General features: G+C 34.7%; 2 protein-coding genes and 1 pseudogene across 2 annotated transcripts; 1 reads left to right on the top strand and 2 right to left on the bottom strand.

Annotated features, from left to right (window-relative positions):
• Positions 1–1211: 1211 nt before the first annotated feature.
• On the bottom strand, positions 1212–3748 carry LOC120131050 (receptor-like protein kinase FERONIA). The gene has a single exon (XM_039148156.1). The coding sequence runs from the start codon at positions 3705–3707 to the stop codon at positions 1236–1238; it is 2472 nt and encodes an 823-aa protein (XP_039004087.1). The 5' UTR covers positions 3708–3748; the 3' UTR covers positions 1212–1235.
• A 1847-nt stretch (positions 3749–5595) lies between these two features.
• On the bottom strand, positions 5596–6823 carry LOC120131051 (annotated as a pseudogene).
• A 2795-nt stretch (positions 6824–9618) lies between these two features.
• On the top strand, positions 9619–17460 carry LOC120130918 (protein VACUOLELESS1-like). The gene is given in 17 exon segments (XM_039148066.1): positions 9619–10534; positions 11185–11478; positions 11822–11961; positions 12295–12400; positions 12490–12582; positions 12852–12941; positions 13024–13137; positions 13231–13338; positions 13618–13691; positions 14126–14180; positions 14809–14971; positions 15678–15826; positions 15979–16081; positions 16757–16821; positions 16823–16855; positions 17040–17063; positions 17065–17460. Coding segments are annotated over 17 exon segments (2535 nt in total). The 5' UTR covers positions 9619–9751; the 3' UTR covers positions 17206–17460.
• The last annotated feature ends 413 nt before the right edge of the window (positions 17461–17873 follow it).

The following is a 17873-nucleotide window of genomic DNA, read 5'->3' on the forward strand; positions in this document are numbered from 1 at the left end:
TTATCGAAAATTTGATCTTTGTGATGGCTTACAATTTAGAAACGTAAGGTTTTTTAGAAACAAAATTTTTAACGTCTCATGTCAACCTTTCTTAACGACAACCATTGAGAGTGGCTGTAATGAAAATAAACTGAAAATGTAATGACTAAATAAAAGTTTTAAAAGTTTGTCCATCAAAATAAAATTATCCTAAAAATCAGTGGGACATGAACGTAATTTACCCTAATTATTTTTAATTGCATTTAAAATTGTAACTCCCGAATTTGGTCGATAGTCGTGATTGGTATGGACTCTGATTATAAAACTCACTTTTTTTATTTAAAAAAGAAATCAATTTCAGCATCTTGTTAATGTCCCAAGACTTGGTTTTTGTAAGATAATCCACGCAGACACCTATCCATTTCACCGGAAAACTTCATATTTATACCTCCCTTTTCTCAGATATTTTTCATTCCACGATCAGCATAAAGAAAACCCAAAGTAAGATTTTTTTCCCTGGAAAAAAGGAAACAAATAGCAATGGGAAAGAAGGTAATTCATCAGCTGGCATCAACAAGAAGAACATCCAAGAACGTCGATGAGCAACTTCACAGCGTAAACAAAGTTTTGAGGCCCAAGGTCTATATTACCCACAGTTCAAGCTTCAAACAGCTTGTTCAAGAGCTTACAGGTCACCAGAACCAAACTGTTCCGATTCCGGACGACGTTGGGAAGGTCGTCCCGGTCATTGGAATCGAAGATCAAGGAGAAATATTCCCAGATTTCATCTCGACATTGTTTACGGATTCATCGTTGGGTTGTTCGTTGGAGTTACTTGATGACCAAGCATTTGGAGTGACTGATATGAACCAAATAGCTGAACTGTTGCAGACAGGTGATCGTGACGTGTCTGATGAAATGTCTAATTCGTCGACGAGTGACCAGCAGATTGATTGGTTAGCGTGCCAGAATCTGGAGTCATGGCTTTTCGACGCTGAGCCATATTGCAGTTCTCGGCATGAACAAGAGGTCAACCTGTTCGACTACGAGTTATTATCTGGGTTAATATGAGGTGCTCAGTTCAAATTCATATGTACATGAATCCAAAAGCATATATTATACATTAATTTAATTGATTTCGTTGGATAAAGATTTCAAAATGTTATCATAATTCAAATGTTCAAATGTGTACAAAAAAGGAACAAAAATTGTTGGAATACATTGGATTACAATAGCAAATAATTAAAACATTGATTCTAACGACCAACCCTCATTGACCCACTACCGCTTGTATACAACACATGATAATCAACATTGGATGAGTTATTTGCATCATTCTCATCGTTTCCGTTCATTTCACTTCCCCGCAGTTGCAATGCAAGCTCAAGTCCATACACCACTTCACTCATGGTCGGCCTTTTCATCCCTTCCGAAGCTAAACAACTTATAGCTACTTCTACAAATTTTAACTGGCTTGGAAGGCTGATCTTACCCTGTAAATATGGATCTATTATCTGATCAAGGCTTCCATTGTTGTAGCAATGTTGTGCCCACTCTGCTAAACTTATTTGCATATGATCCTCGGAGGTTCGATCTATCGGTAGTCTAGCACATAGTACTTCACACAATACCACACCGAAAGAGTACACATCGGATTTTTCAGTTAATTTCTGAAGACGGTAATATTCGGGATCCAAGTACCCAAAGCTGCCCTTGACGGCAGTGCTGATATGAGTGTTGGATAAGTCATTCATTTTAGACAATCCAAAATCAGACACTTTGGCTACCCATTTCTCATTTAACAAAATATTTGTCGTCTTCACGTCTCGATGAATGATGGTGTGGTTGGGACCTCGGTGGAGATAATGCAGTCCATGTGCAGCACCAATGCACATCTTGAGCCTCTGCTCCCATTGTAATGGGGGATTATTAGTGTTGTAGAGGTGATCTCTCAATGTCCCATGAAGCATGTAATCATACACAAGGATTATTTCCTTATTATCTTCACAATATCCAATTAGAGAGACTAAGTTTTGGTGCCTAAGTTTGGAGAGCATCTTGATTTCGGTCCTGAACTCAAGCACCCCTTGTTGTGAACTTGGATTGAGCCGTTTGATTGCAATGAGTGTGGAGCAAGCCTCAGTGAATCCTTTGTACATGTTGCCGAATCCTCCTCTTCCGACAATGAAACTCTTATCGAAGTTGTTGGTAGCTGTTTTGATCTCCCTTAGCGAAAAACGGCGACAAATATCAGAAGGTGGAGCAGGGATGCTGTTGTTGGCAAAGTTATTGGAACAGTTTTGGAAAATCAGGAAAAGTAAAAGAGAGACCATAACAATGCCAGAAATCGGAGCAACAACAGCAACGATAATTGTCCTTGTTGATTTATCGGGCTTGGTTGAAGTTTGCGGTGTATTTCCTTGTTCAAGATTAGGTCCGGCCAGAACAAAATTTTTTCTCAATTTGAAGATTTCCAGACCATTCAAGATTGCATCGGAAGAACGAGATGTCGAAGCTGGCGAAGGATGCAAAGCAATAGAGAGATTCTGCTGTTTTTGATTTCCTTGTGATCCTATCGGCACTACGTAATCCTTATATACTGGAATCCCATGCCCACCACTCCATGCCATAACATCAGCTCGAATCTCCGCGGTTAAATTAGCCAAGAAGATCTCAAAGACTCGATCACCTTGTTGAGTTCTATCACTTTGGAACTCACAAAAATGTAATCTTACAAAGTAATTAAACCCAGAATCAACAGGAAACTCCCAGGTGAGATTGTAGTTCTCATTCCCTGTCTTGTTTGTCCCCATTGTCCTGGCAGTTAGATAAACCACCCTTGGAGCAGAGAAGGATGGGGTTTCCCCGCTGAAGGTGAGCTCATTAGCGGTATTAACAAGAAGAGCACTTGGTTTCGCTATTGTCAAATAGTCTACATCACTTAACCAGTGCTGGAACACCCCTGTGTCTTCTTCCATCCCTCCAACGTTGATTCGATACATCATCTCAAGGGCTGTGTCTTCTGCCTGGGCCTGACCTAGAAAATTTACCCCATCGATAATTGATGGTCCATAATATAGATTGGTTGGCATATCAACAACTTCGATTCCGTTGATGAAAGCATAAGAATCAGTGATATCAGGTCTCGGAGTGAAGGTTATGTTTAACCCTTGACTTTCATGAACGTTAACAGAAAATTCATTGACAAGTGTAGGTTCACCACGACCAAAAAGTAAAGCACTGAAATTGCTGATAAGGGTAAAAGGACCAGCTTTAACAGAGAAGAAAGCTTTATTAGAAGGGCCTGCAAAGCCTGGATACGAAGTTGGATAGAAGTAGAAGCGAATGAACTTTGGGCCAGTGGTGAGGGGAATTGAATAGGTGAACTCTGAGTAAGATAGACGTGCTGTGGAATAAGGGACCGATCCAACTGATACGGGCAGCTGGGATTCAAGATTAACTGCTGATGATTTGTTCTTATTGTTTGATTGCTCTATGGGGATGAATTGTCCACCGACATCTCCGACCCATGGACGGCCATCAAGAGATTGGCCACTCATGGAAGAACCACAATCAATTGTGATGCTTTCTACAGGGATGTAAGGGGTAACATGGACATCTCCTGTAACAGGAACGACATGGTATTGAATGAAAAAGAAGAGGCAGGGAAGCAGGAGAAATAAGAGGTTTTGAAGGCAAACATTACATCTTTTGCTTGAATTTTCCATTGTAGGGGAAAAACAGAGAACCGGAGAGAGATGCAGGAAAGATTCTGTTACAGTATTCCTTCTTACATTTGAATTTTCTTACAACATTCTTTTTTTCCCTTCTACGTTTGTTTTCACTTGGTCAGTCAATTTACTACAGTTCCACATTTTTTTTTGTATTAGATTAAATGTCACGAACAATCATTTGGAAATATCTCTGCTATGTTACGATCATTACACCACATGGGTCATGGAGGACTCCGTCGTTGGTAGTAGGCTTTTTGGCACGATGGGGATTTAAATAGTATTTATGGTCACGTTTTCGGTCGCATTATATTTATCGTGATTGTAGATATAACGAACGATCACTGTAGGTGTTATGTAGTGCATGGAGTGAATATAAAATATTTTATTCTATTTATAGATGTCACATAATTTAATATGTATAATTTATTTAGTCTTTATTTTTCGAATTAAATTATTTAACTAAATCAAACTAAATCCACATTTAAAAAAATTGATTGAAAGTGTAACACGTTGACAAGTCAATGCTTATGAAGTGAATAAGACGGTAGAAACCTAGTTTCCAGGAATTGATGTAAGCCCATTTGGCTAGACTTTTTAAATGTACTTTTATTAAAAAAAAACTGTTTTAAACGTAAAATCAATACCAAATAATTTAAAAATAAAAAAGATAAAAAACGGTGATTTCAATCCAACCGTAAGAGTCATGAGTTATAGTTTTTTCATTTCTAATTTTATGTTTGGGAGCAAATTATAATTTTATTTTTATTAATGTATGGACTTTACTCAATTATATATTTATATATTTTTTAATAATTTAATATTAATATCTTTAAAAAATATTATAGTTTAAAAATATTATTAATAAATTATCTTAATTTTTTTTTTAAATTTTTATTATCGTTTAAGTGATATATTTTATATATTATAGTATTAATAAATGTAAATATAATTTAAATTCTATATTTTTATTTTACATTCAACAATAATCTCAAACATTTAAATTTTAAACTATATTCTCCATAAATAATTAAACATCCACCACCATTGCCAGAACGGTTGCTTTTCGAAAAGGGTTATAATCTTTTAGATATATTTAAAAAGCTTAAGGATTTCCCGCCCTCTAAAGTTGATTCGATACGTCATCTCAAGGGCTGTGCCTTCTGCCAGGGCCTGGCCTAGAAAAGTTACCCCATATTTAATTGCTGGTCCATAATGTAGATTGGTTGGCATTTCAACAACTTCGATTCCGTTGATGAAACCATTAGAATCAGTGATATCAGGTCTCGGAGTGAAGGTTATGTTTAACCTTCGACTTTCATGAACGTTAACAGAAAATTAATTGACAAGTGTAGGTTCACCGTGAGCATGAAGTAAGGCACTGAAATTGCTGAGAAGGGTAAAAGGACCAGCTTTAACAGAGAAGAAAGCTTTATTAGAAGGGTCTGCAAAGCCTGGATACGAAGTTGGATAGAAGTAGAAGCGAATGAACTTTGGGCCAGTGGTGAGGGAAATTGAATAGGTGAATTCTGAATAAGATAGACGCGCTGTGGACTATGGGAGCGGATCAACCGATGAGGGCAGTTGGGATTCAAGTTTAACCGCTGATGATTTGTTCTTATTGTTTGGTTGCTCTATGGGGCTTCATTTTCCATCGACATCTCCGACCTAAGGACAGAGATCCGGAGATGGTTCTCTCGTGGAAGAACCACAACCAATGTGATGTTTTCTGAAGGGCTGTAAGGGGTAACCTGGACATCTCCTGTAACAGGAATGACGAGGCATTGAATGAAGAAGAGATTCTGAAGTTAAAAAGTAGCTCTTTTGCTTTAATTCTCCATTATAGGGGATTAACCACAGATGAATTGTTGCTATTATTGTTTTCTTAAAAAGAACATTTTTCAACAATTGTCGCTACTAGATTCCTTTGGCTTCTCAGTGGAAGAAATAAGTTGTTGTTTAGGTGTTACTGGTTCATCTCGCAAAATAACCCCTTGCTTTTGTATGTACAACCATTTGTCTTGAAACAAGTAAATGAAAGCAATCCAAGAGATTTCAGCAGTCAAAAGTATGGTCCAAAGCTTTATGCTCCTTTATGTATTTTCATGATATGCTACCAATCCAGTGTAAATGTTGATTATACCTAATACTGAGACTGCAGTTCCCAGCAACCAGTGTGCAGAAAACCATCCACTTCTTCCCTTGGATCCCCTGCACACAATGTTTTATGCTCGGAATGTCCTCGAAAATCTCTATCCTATTCGGATATCCGTAATTGAAAAAATAAATTTTTCTACCTCCATGGACGAAGAACCCCAGTCAAGGCTTGCAACCATATGATACCATATAAAGCTAAACCTAGTCTTTGATGATGATCGTTGAAGGAATTATTGAAGTTTTTGACAGACATGACTGCCCCTACTGTTGCAAGAAGTAGTGAAAGGATCTGCTGAACAAAATCAACTGTTAAAAGCATGAAAAAATATGCATTTAAGAATCATTTCTTAGTAAATACCATAATTTATTATTCTCTAAACTATTACTTCAATGTAACCTTCTTCACTTGAGTCTTAAGCTACCTCTGATCTCACAATAATCATTTACAATAGCATATCAAAATCATTTCCCTTTTCTTGCTTCTCAAGCAATTGATATTACAGTAACAGTAAAGATGAACTTGCCTGTGAAATAACATGAACATAGAAAAGAATCTTAAGCCTTCTTCCACATGCTTGTATATTCGACATTCGGATAGCAAGTATCCCAATAGGCATAAAAACCCCCATTGATGCCCACAGGAGGAATCCATGTAGTTTAATCTCAAACATCAGTTTATGATTCACCTATTAAAAGATCAAACCAGAAACAAAATACTCTGAAGCTTCTTCATTTGTAATCAGAAAACAAAGTGCTATGTCAAGAAACATATCAATCTTGTACCTTATGAATGTTGCCTCTTTTATCTGCAAGGTCGCCAATGGACTTCCCATGTTGTTGAGATGATAAGCCGACGACAGGTGGCCCAAGTATGCTCGTAAGATATATAAACATGGCGAAACGAACCAGTTTCCCTGTCGGAATTTGCATTGTTGGTGCTGTATTAGTGGAAGACAGAGATGAACGCAAATGGAGCTTTCTTATGATTCGATAAAGCTGAAGTGTAGCTTTCACGTGCCATACAGTGGAAAATGGAATTGGTTTGTGTATGCATTGCATGGAATATTAAATAGATTGCAAATTTAGAACCATGTGGGGTTCACTTCTAGGGTAGATTATGAACAGAGAAGATGGAAGAAGAAGAAGAAGACATTCAGAACAGTGTATATAAAGTGGACAATGGCAGAGACTACACACCATCATCTGCTTCCCACTACTCTCATTGCACCATAGTAGCTTATTATACATTTACTTCGTATTTCTAGATATTTTGTTTATTAATATTTGGAAACAGGCATACAGTGACGGATGCAAGTGTTATTTCGGGTGGACATATGTTCGTTCTGAAATCCGAATTTATTTATTTAGAAAAAGCTTAATTACTCTTATTTTTCTAAGGGATATTTTGAACAAAACTGATTTTGTTCCCAGGATGATTCCAAAAGTTGAGAGCCACTGTAAGAGTAATTAAACTTTTTTCAAAAGCTTAATTACTCTTAATTTTATTGTTTTATCCTGATTAATCCGGACCGATTCGCTTGTACCTAACAACTTCCAATTTTGTAACCAAAGACTTCATAAGATACCATTCAAAGAAAGGAAGTAGGCTATTCTGGTGGTGAGGCTTTTTGAGGCTTAGAAGCGAAGCCCAAGTGTTTAACGCCTAAATCGTACGCCCCATTGTCTTGTCCAATAGAAAGAAGCTTCGGGCTATGGATGTAAAGGAAATAATAAAATAGATTTTTTTAATAAAAATAAAGTTTAATAATAAATAAGTCATTATTATCTTTTAAAATAAAATATATTTAATTAAAATATTATTATAAATAATTCATTTTATCATTAAAATAAAATTTTAATATATTATGATATCATATATTTTTTAGTTTCAAAAACTTATATATTTCAATTATATCTTAAGTTGTAATAATTTAAAAAATTTAATCTTTAATATTTAAAAAATAATAATCTAATATATTTATTATGATACTATCAATAAATCTATCGAATCAAAATAGTAATTAGATCATTATATCATATAATAAAGTCACAACAAGTCACTATTTAACTATTATTATATTAAGTTACGAACTAAGTTATCTCAGTAGTCAAAATGTCGTTTTCTTTAAAAGGATGGTTATTGTTTATAAAAGTTTTGCCCCCCTAATTAAGAAAAAAAAACTATTATTATACAAAAAAAAGTAACCTAAAATCGTATAATATTTTTAGGAGATTAAAGATTAAAATGATAATCTTTTTAAATATAAATAGTTAATTTATTGAATTATTTAGAATTAAGAGTAAATAAAAATTAATATAATTTTTTTTAAAATAAATTATTTTTATATCAGACGATATCACTATTTTATCTAATATTTGTTAATATAATAATATATTCATAGCACATTTTAATTATATAACTTGTTTGTATATTTTATAAAAAAATAATATATTTATTAACATTTTTCATCTTTGTTTGAGAGACAGACTGGGATCAGTCTTAGCACTGATCTTTAACTGCTTATTTTATTTATTTATTTTAAAACTTTTTATATTGTATTTTTTATTTTTTTAATAATAATATATTTATGATATTTTTTTTTATATTTTGATACATTTTCGATATTATTTATTAGTTATTTGATCATTTTTTTGTTTAATTTTATTATGGTTAGATTTAATATCATCTCGACTGATTAATATGACTCTTATATGTTAGTTTATTTGTCTTTTCTTTCTCAACAATGATAGAAAAATATTCTAATTATCTATGTATTTAGTTTACTTTTATAATAATAAATTTTTATTATAATTTTGAATATTTTATTTTTAATAAAACTTAACTGATTTTATTGACATAAAAAATATATAAATATATTCATTTAAACTATACGAATTAACCGAAAAAATAAATTTCAAATAAATTTCGGTTCGATTAATGGTTAAAGAAAAAATTTCGATTAATTCAGTTCGGTTAATAATTTTCAAATAAATTTTGATTGTTCAAACAAATTTCGGTTAATAATTATTAATCAAGTTGAACAAATTTCGATTAATTCGATCAATTTTCGAATTAACCAAAATTTTTAATATTCTAATTTTTATAACAATTGAATATTTTTAATTCAAAAAACCAGTTTACAATTAATTTAAATAATAATTTGTTTAAACAAATAATTTGTTGTAAGACAAATAATTTATTTAAACAAATAATTTGTTTAATATTTTATCATTAACAAACTTTTACAAGTAACATACAAATTGTTGTAAATTTAAACCATTAGAAACCTTTGGCCCAATGGTTTGGACGCTTGGTTTGTTAACCCCTGTCACTTTATTTTCATTTCAATTGGGTGGTGGCACGGGTCACCACCTGATTGGATAGAAAAATTATTTAATTAAATAATTTAAAATTCATAAATAAAATCTTTAAATCATGTATTAACACGCGTCACGTTCTAATTGAATAGTTAAATTTATTTAATTGAATTAAAATAGTGACTAAATTGATAGAATATGTAAATATTAAAGATCCAATATATAATTATGCCAATTTTATTAACGGACACATCACCACCTCTGTTAAAAATTAACGGCCGGTGGTTTGATTGAATTAATTAAATAGTTAGATAATCTGATTGATTCAATTGAAATTTCAGTGGTCATATTAATTTTTGACCAAAGTTTAGTGGTCTACCGTGTAGTTTACACTTTTGAAAAAAATAACGATTTTCAATACAAACAATTCAGAAAAATACGAACAAAATACCAAATGATCAAATTGCTAGCATCTCGATCTCACATCAGACTCTGATGCCTTCGCTATTTCCAATAATTCTCCAGATTTTCTCTTAATTCCTCATTTCCAATCTCCCAAACCACAAATGACTAATGTTTCAGTAGCTGCAGAATGGCAGCTCCTCTACAACCGCTACTACCGTAAACCTGAACTCTACCCTATTAGATGGAAGAACATTGACTTATCCCGCAACAAGGTCGCCTGTGCTCCCTTTGGTGGTCCGATCGCCGTGATCCGTGACGATTCCAAGATCGTCCAACTCTATTCCGAATCAGCTCTCCGGAAGCTTCGCATCTTCACTTCCTCCGGCGTCCTAATCTCTGATATCGTATGGAAGAACCCCGGCGGACGCTTGATCGGCATGTCGTGGACCGAAGACCAAACCCTAATCTGCATCGTCCAGGACGGCACCGTTTATCGCTACAACATCCACGCCGAGCTGATCGAACCCAACGTAACGCTTGGGAAAGAGTGTTTCGAGCAGAATGTGGTGGAAAGCGTGTTTTGGGGCAACGGGGTTGTGTGCTTGACGGAAGGGGGCTTGTTGTTTTGCATCCCCGATTTTAAGGTGACGAGTCCATGCCAGCTGGCGGAGACAGGGGCGGAGGATTTGCCCAATTGCATGGCCGTTATCGAGCCAAAATACACGGTTTCTGGGAATGTGGAGGTGTTGGTCGGGATTGGTGATGGTATTTTGATTGTCGATGAAGATGGTGTACAGAGAGTGGAAGGGGAGATGGTTCAGGGTCCGGTTCAGAAAATGGTCGTTTCTTGGGATGGCAAATATTTGGCCATTTTTACACATGATGGGCGGATATTGGTGACGGATATTAATTTCAAGGGAATTCTGTTGGAGTATAACTGCGAGGTTAGTTCGTTGTTTTTCTTTCCTTGCTTCTTCTAAATGATTCATGGTTATATCTTAATTGTAAAATTCTATAGGCACAATACATCTGAATGCTATTGATTAATTTTATTTGGTAAGGTGCCACTCGTTGCTGCTTTTGCTAATGTCTCTCTTTTTTCATCTCTTGAAGTAAATGAAAAAAGAATGCTTGATAAAAAGTATAGAATGGTTTTGGTAGAACAAAATATATTATTTTAGCTTTATCTGGAACAGTTTTGTCAGAATTTGAAGTACACATTACTTGGTTGCTCATTTTTAATTAATAGTTCGCTGCCTTTGCTAGTTTGCTTTTCAGGTTTTTAAGAGATAGAAACTATAATAAAAGCAAGAGCCAAATGGAGCTTTAGAAGGTCATATTTTGATGCGTGGTAGAAACAAGAATAAAAGCAAGTGTAAATTGTTAGAAATTCAATTTTTGATGTGTAGAAAATGTTAATATTATAGATATTAGAGATGTTTTGATCATTGTTGTGTGGAACTTTAATGCTTTGTTGAACGTGTTGTGAATTCTAGGAAGCTGAATGCTACTAATTATTTCCTTCATCCAGAATTTAAATCTCTATTTTTGAGTGTTTACTTTTGTTTGTTATTGATTAATTGTGCATATACAGTCAGCTCTTCCTCCAGAGCAGCTAGCCTGGTGTGGACTGGATAGTGTACTTCTTTATTGGGATGATACACCGTTATTGATGGTGGGCCCTCGGGGAGATCCAGTGCATTACTTTTATGATGAGCCACTGCTTTTGATCCCAGAGTGTGATGGAGTGAGGATTTTATCAAACACAAGTTTGGAGTTTCTGCAACGGGTTCCAGATTCCACTGTAACTATATTCAAAATTGGTAGCACATCACCTGCTGCATTGCTTTATGATGCCTTGGATCATTTTGACAGGAGAAGTGCAAAGGTACCAATGCAATCTTTTACCCATTGAAGTAGTTCATTTCAAGTTTTTTGGTAAATAGTGTCAACTTAGCCGATTCCTTTGCTGCAAAGATAAATCTAGTTGTATTACTGCATAATATATCTTCAAGTTTTGCTGATGTATATTAGTGTATATGCACAAAGTATGTTAGGTGCAATTGGTGGCTTCTTGTCCTTACTATCCTAATAAAAAGATCACTTTTCATTCTCCTCTAAAATAACCACTTTTCATAGATCAAAACATAAAGAAATTAGTTTGTTGAGATGGAATGATTTCTTTCTTAGTACGATTTCTTAATGATATTTTGTTGCCTATTTGTTATCAGGCAGATGAAAATTTGAGATTGATTCAAAAATCCTTGCCTGAGGCTGTTGAAGCCTGCATTGATGCTGCTGGTCATGAATTTGATGTTTCTCGTCAAAGAACTCTATTAAGAGCTGCAAGCTATGGACAAGCCTTTTGCAGGTTTGTTGGAATTCATGTTAGACTGATATGATGCTAGAACAAGTGGCTTGTTTTGAAAATGAAAGCTTCTTGAAATTTGATTTGAGATTCTTTTATTCCATATTTAGTGTTAAATTAGACAGTAACTGCATAGTTTACTCCACTTCTGGTTTTTATACGGTTAATGCAGTCTCCAATTTTCCCATACTCATAGTTGCCCTTTAGCATTGATTCATGCTTTTGTGATTTTTGGTATGGTAATTTACTAATTTTGTAGCTACCTTCTACTGTTGGAGTTCTTGTTTTCCCTTGTGATTTATGCTATTTATGATGATACCTAGTTGGCTTTGGCAGCAATTTTCAACGTGATCGTATTCAAGAGATGTGTAAAACTTTGCGGGTCTTAAATGCTGTGCGTGATCCTGAGATTGGCATCCCTCTCAGTATTAAGCAATACAAGGTCTTAAAGATTTAATGATTTTCCGTTTCAAATTTGATTTCAAGAGTTTTTTTCTTACTTACCCTAACTGAATAATGTGCTTCTCTTAGTTGCTGACACCATCTGTGCTGATTGCTCGATTGATTAATGCTCATCGCCACCTTCTTGCACTGCGAATATCAGAGTACATTGGAATGAATCAAGTAAGTTCCAATTGCTGATTTCTCCATATATAGTCATTATGTTAGGTCTTTTTCCTATAATAAGTTCCCACAATTTGTGCCTTATTCATTGAAGTAAAACTTAAACCTTCAGACTGCACCCAAAATTCATTTGATTGATGGGAGTTAGGTTACACCTTCATTAATTATTATGTTTTCATTACTAAGAACAAATTGCTGCATTTTATTGGAAAGTAGGAAGTCAGATGACATGCATATGATTTCATTTTATATTGATTGTTTTCATGTAGGAGGTGGTGATAATGCATTGGGCATGCTCAAAGATAACAGCTTCGTTAGCAATTCCAGATGCAACTCTCTTAGAAATTCTACTTGATAAGGTAGCCCAAGAATTTTGGTTTATTTGTGAATTTGATTTCGTGCAAATACATTACTAGAATTTATGTGTTGTTTGTGTTTCAGCTAAAATTATGTAGAGGTATATCATATGCAGCAGTTGCTGCTCATGCAGATAAGAATGGCCGGCGAAAGTTAGCTGCTATGCTTGTTGAGCATGAACCTCGCTCTTCTAAACAGGTTAAATTCCTTGTATTATGAGATTTTGTTTTATAAGGACCATTTTTTAATCTTACCATATTATACGTATTGATTATGATCATTTCACTTCAGGTGCCACTTTTGTTAAGCATAGGAGAAGAAGATACTGCTTTGATGAAGGCAACGGAAAGCGGTGACACTGACCTTGTCTATCTTGTTCTCTTCCATATCTGGCAAAAGGTATTGCTTTATTACACAAACCATAAAAGTAAGCTAATTTGTGTGGAGGATAGTGACGTTGGTTTGACTTTCTTCGTAGTATGTCTTGCTAATTACCTGTTAAGAATAGCTCAGGGATACTAGAAATTTTTTGGGTTTCACTGTTTATGTAAAAGGTCTTGATTTCACATTCCTCATTGAATTATTGCTAATTACCTGTTCATGACTAGCCTGGGGATTACTAGACATGAAGTTGCCAATAAATTTTCTTGAACTGGTTACATCTTTATGTTCATGCAGAGGCAACCGTTGGAGTTCTTTGGAATGATTCAGGCTAGACCCCTGCCACGTGATTTGTTTATATCTTATGCACGGTAGGTACACAACTAAAGGAATTATTATAACTCATTATTAAATATTCTATTTTTGATATTTTCTAAGCACATGAGCTTACAAATAAATGTCCAAATTAAAATTATTAAAAGTTACATGTAATTATGATCTAGTTAGACATGATATATTAAATCTGAGAGGCTGAAGAGATAATACAAATGAATGACCTCACACACTGCTTAGATGTTTGTTACACTTCTTTAGTATTAAGTAATGAATATTATTTATATGTATTTCCTTGAATAGGTGTTTGCTCTGGTTTTTGCGGCCATTGAGCTATTAATCTTGGTCATTTGTCTGTCAATGGTGGTCAAAACGAAGCTTTTATCATCAAGGATACCATCTTTTCAAAAACAAATTAGGTGTGTATGGGTCAGTGTTTATTGTTAACTATTCATGATGTTTTGTGTTTCAGGTGCTATAAGCATGAATTTTTGAAAGATTTCTTTCTATCTACCGGACAACTCCAAGTAAGGTTCAACTTTTGGGTGCTATATTGCTGAATCATTCTATTATTTTTGGTGTTTAAATCATTATTGTTATTCCTATTTCTTGCTAATTCTTAGGTAATTTACACTATTGGTCAATTTAGCATCGATTTCATATAAGTTACGAACCTCTAGTTTTATCAAATTACGTGTTTGAACTTCTATTATTAACAAATGGATATCAAAAAAGATTTAACTGCCAAAATGGAGTGCTATGTTTTCTTTTTTTTTATTAATCTGGGTAAATACTGAGGTCACTTGGTTCGTGATATGTTGAATGAATGAATAATTAAATATCTAATATTAAGCATTGAAGATGCCTCGGGCATTTCTTGCCATCAGAATAGTAGGTAAGAGATGGGAAGTTAGATGCTTTAGGCATTTCTTGCAAATTCATAAATGGCTGGCGAAGTAAAAGGATCGCTTGCTCTCTTTCTTGCTCGTTCAGTCAATCTTTCTTTTATAAGTTGAATGTTTGTTCATCTTTAACCTTATACTGGTCAAAGCTTAAATCTGCATCAAGGACCCACCAAGTTGCGAGTAAATAGTTGGTTGGAAGTGTGATAAATGATTGTCTATTTTGTTTTATGTGAGGTTTGCTGTATTGTAGGAAGTTGCATTTCTTTTGTGGAAAGAATCATGGGAACTAGGAAAAAATCCAATGGCAAGCAAAGGATCCCCACTTCATGGTCCCCGCATAAAACTAATTGACAAGGCACAGAATCTTTTCGCTGAAACCAAGGAACATACCTTCGAATCCAAGGCTGCTGAGGCATGCAAAGTTTGTTGAGGTGAGGGGATCACTTCTTGTTTTTGTTTGTCAAGTCACAAATTTCAAACTAAATTGCAATTGGAGTGCCTAAAGTCAGTCCAAGTGCCATAGTTGTGTTGTCTAAACTTTTGAAGTTGGTCATCTCTGCTTGATACTAATTTAGTTTTATGTTGGATGCTTAATATCATATTATTAAAGAAAAGCTACTGAACCGTTACTGAATTTTTTTTGACGAATTGGGGGGTTTGTCCTTGGTTTTTCTCTTAAAAATAAGCCTGTTGTCTACTGCCAACTGGTGTTTAATATGATTCTTAAGATGGGTAAGAACTCAAACTATTTGTTTCCCACTTCCAGAATCTGCTTGATAGATTCATACATGTCTGTTGGCATATTATGCTTAATATGAGGGGAAGAATGAAGTGATGATACATCTTACATAAGTTTAAATTCGGCCTCCGACCCCTCTCCCCCGCCCACCCACACAAAAAAAAAATCCAATACTGGACAAGTAGGATTATAATAGAACCTAGAGATGGAGTCTTCATTTTCCAAAAGCAAAACATAGACTATATTAGAACAATAAATTTTATGACATGATAGGAGATTATAGTTTGTCTACTGTCCGTCCTAGTTTCCAACCATTATAATCAAATATATTATATCTTGAGTTGCCTGCTAATACAGTACTGATTTATGTACTTTTTCAAATACTTCTGAATGTTGCAGAATACAGCATGAGTTGGAAGTAAGTACAAAGCAGGCCATATTTGTTGATTCAAGTATCAGTGATACTATACGTACATGTATTGTTCTAGGGAATCATCGAGCTGCAATGAAAGTGAAGAATGAGTTCAAGGTTCATAAACTGCCTTTACTTTCTATTTGGCCACACCAAAAGTCTGCCCTGTACTTTATCAATTTGTCAGTTTCTCTGAGTTTTGGCTTGCTTTCAGATTGCTCTAATTACCTATTAATAACTTTTCTTTTTTGCATCTTTGCTTGTCTCAGGTTTCTGAGAAGAGATGGTATTGGCTTAAAGTTTTTGCTTTGGCTACAATTAGAGATTGGGAAGCTCTCGAGAAGTTTTCAAAAGAGAAGAGACCACCAATTGGTAAGCTATCAACATTTTTGTTTCAATTACAGTACTGAGAGATTACATAATCAAACATTATCTACAAGTGATCTCAGCCACGTGCTATTATGAAAGATATATAATTCTGTTGTTTCCGAAAATCTTTCTTTCTTGATGATAATTACCAAAGCTTAGGTTCTAAATGAACATCAATAGTTGAAGTCTTGAAGTGGTGTGGGTTGGATTTTCTTTAGGTTTACGTTCATCCCTTTTTTTTGTATCCTTATGGTCGTTTGGTTGGGACAAAAGAATTAGGCAAAGGAAAAAAAAAGAAAAGAAAATGGGAAAAGTTTTAGGTTGTTTTTTAGGGTTTACATTATAATTTAACTTGCTTTTTTTAGAAAGACAAGTTTTAGGTTGTTTTTTAAACTAGGTCAGCGTAAATTGTATTTTTTTAAGTAAACATACAAGTATTTTTGTGTATCAGTTAATGCATATGTGAAATGCTAGTCTCTCTTTGAGCTTTTTTGTTTCAAAAGAGTTTGTATCCAAAAATAGATCATGCTGTAATATATGCTGGTTTTGTCTGATTACACGAACTGAATTAGGTTTTTCACCACAATGAGCGTCTCTTCTCCCATTTTTCTGCTTGGCATGTTAGCTTTCTTCTTTTTAACAGTATTTCTCTTCTTTTTTTCTTTGCGCACCAAACAGGTTACAGGCCATTTGTTGAGGCCTGCGTTGATGCTGATGAGAAAGGTGAAGCTCTGAAATATATTCCCAAAACTTGCTGATCTCCGAGAAAGGGCTGAGGTAACAATGCATGTCTAATTTGATTGATGAATTGCACCTCTTTCAATGGGAATCATTAGTTTTCATTTTTCTGCTTGAATCGCTAAACTAGTAGATGCAAGTGGTAGAATTTCTTGTTAGAATAGGTTTAATAAGATTTTATCATTTATTGCACTTGGTCAAGATTCATCTATGGTTCTGACAGGCATATGCTCGGATTGGCATGGCCAAAAGAAGCTGCTGATGCAGCATCTCAAGCCAAAGATGGTGAATTGCTAGGGAGGTTGAAACTAACATTTCAACAAAATGCGGCAGCTTCCTCACTTTTTGACACACTTCGGGATCGATTGTCTTTCCCAAGCGTTTCATAGTCTTCAAAAATCTGATATTAATGTTGCCATTATTATTAATGCAAATGATTTTGAAGTTTCAGGTATTGTTGTGTATATTCTTTTGTTTGTTTTTTTTATAAGGCGAAGGGTAGTGTTGTGCGCATATTTATGAAGAGAATTGGAGATTGCAGGTTTTGAGTGTAAAAGACAATAAATTTTAGTGTTTCCTTTGTGCAAGTAGTCTCTCTTTGCCAATGAGATTGCGTCGGCCTTCAATGTTATTGAACTATTGGAGTTGGATTCAAGGCTGCCCCGGTGTTTATATTGCCTAGAGGTGAAAAGACTAGTTGGCCCCAAATGGTTCTCGTGTTCATGCTGCCTATATGTGTTGCACTTAGGACTTGATTTTATCGTCTAGGAGAGATATCTTGTCGCACTCGTAACCCCACTTAAGGGTGTAGTGAAGAGTTGACATCAAACCATCTCCTATGTAAAGTATGTATGCATAAGAGTTTTGGGTGCTCCATCGCTTACAACTATTTGAACGTTTGAAGCGAAATGTTTTTCCCGAGCAAACAAAACGCAATCTATTATTAATCTTGATCCCTAAACTTGCCTTTTTCTCTAATCATCAGCTGTGCCGCCCTTTGGTACGGTTGCTGCCTTCCTCTTTCCACCTCCACCTACCTACCTTCACTTGCATCATC

This window comes from Hibiscus syriacus, unplaced genomic scaffold (genome assembly GCF_006381635.1).
Source record: "Hibiscus syriacus cultivar Baekdansim isolate YM2019G1 unplaced genomic scaffold, ASM638163v2 tig00110548_pilon, whole genome shotgun sequence".
NCBI lineage: Eukaryota > Viridiplantae > Streptophyta > Magnoliopsida > Malvales > Malvaceae > Hibiscus > Hibiscus syriacus.

Bases quoted from the DNA above. Each gene is read 5' to 3' on its own strand.
- LOC120131050 (XM_039148156.1), bottom strand. From the start codon at position 3,707: ATGGAAAATTCAAGCAAAAGATGTAATGTTTGCCTTCAAAACCTCTTA.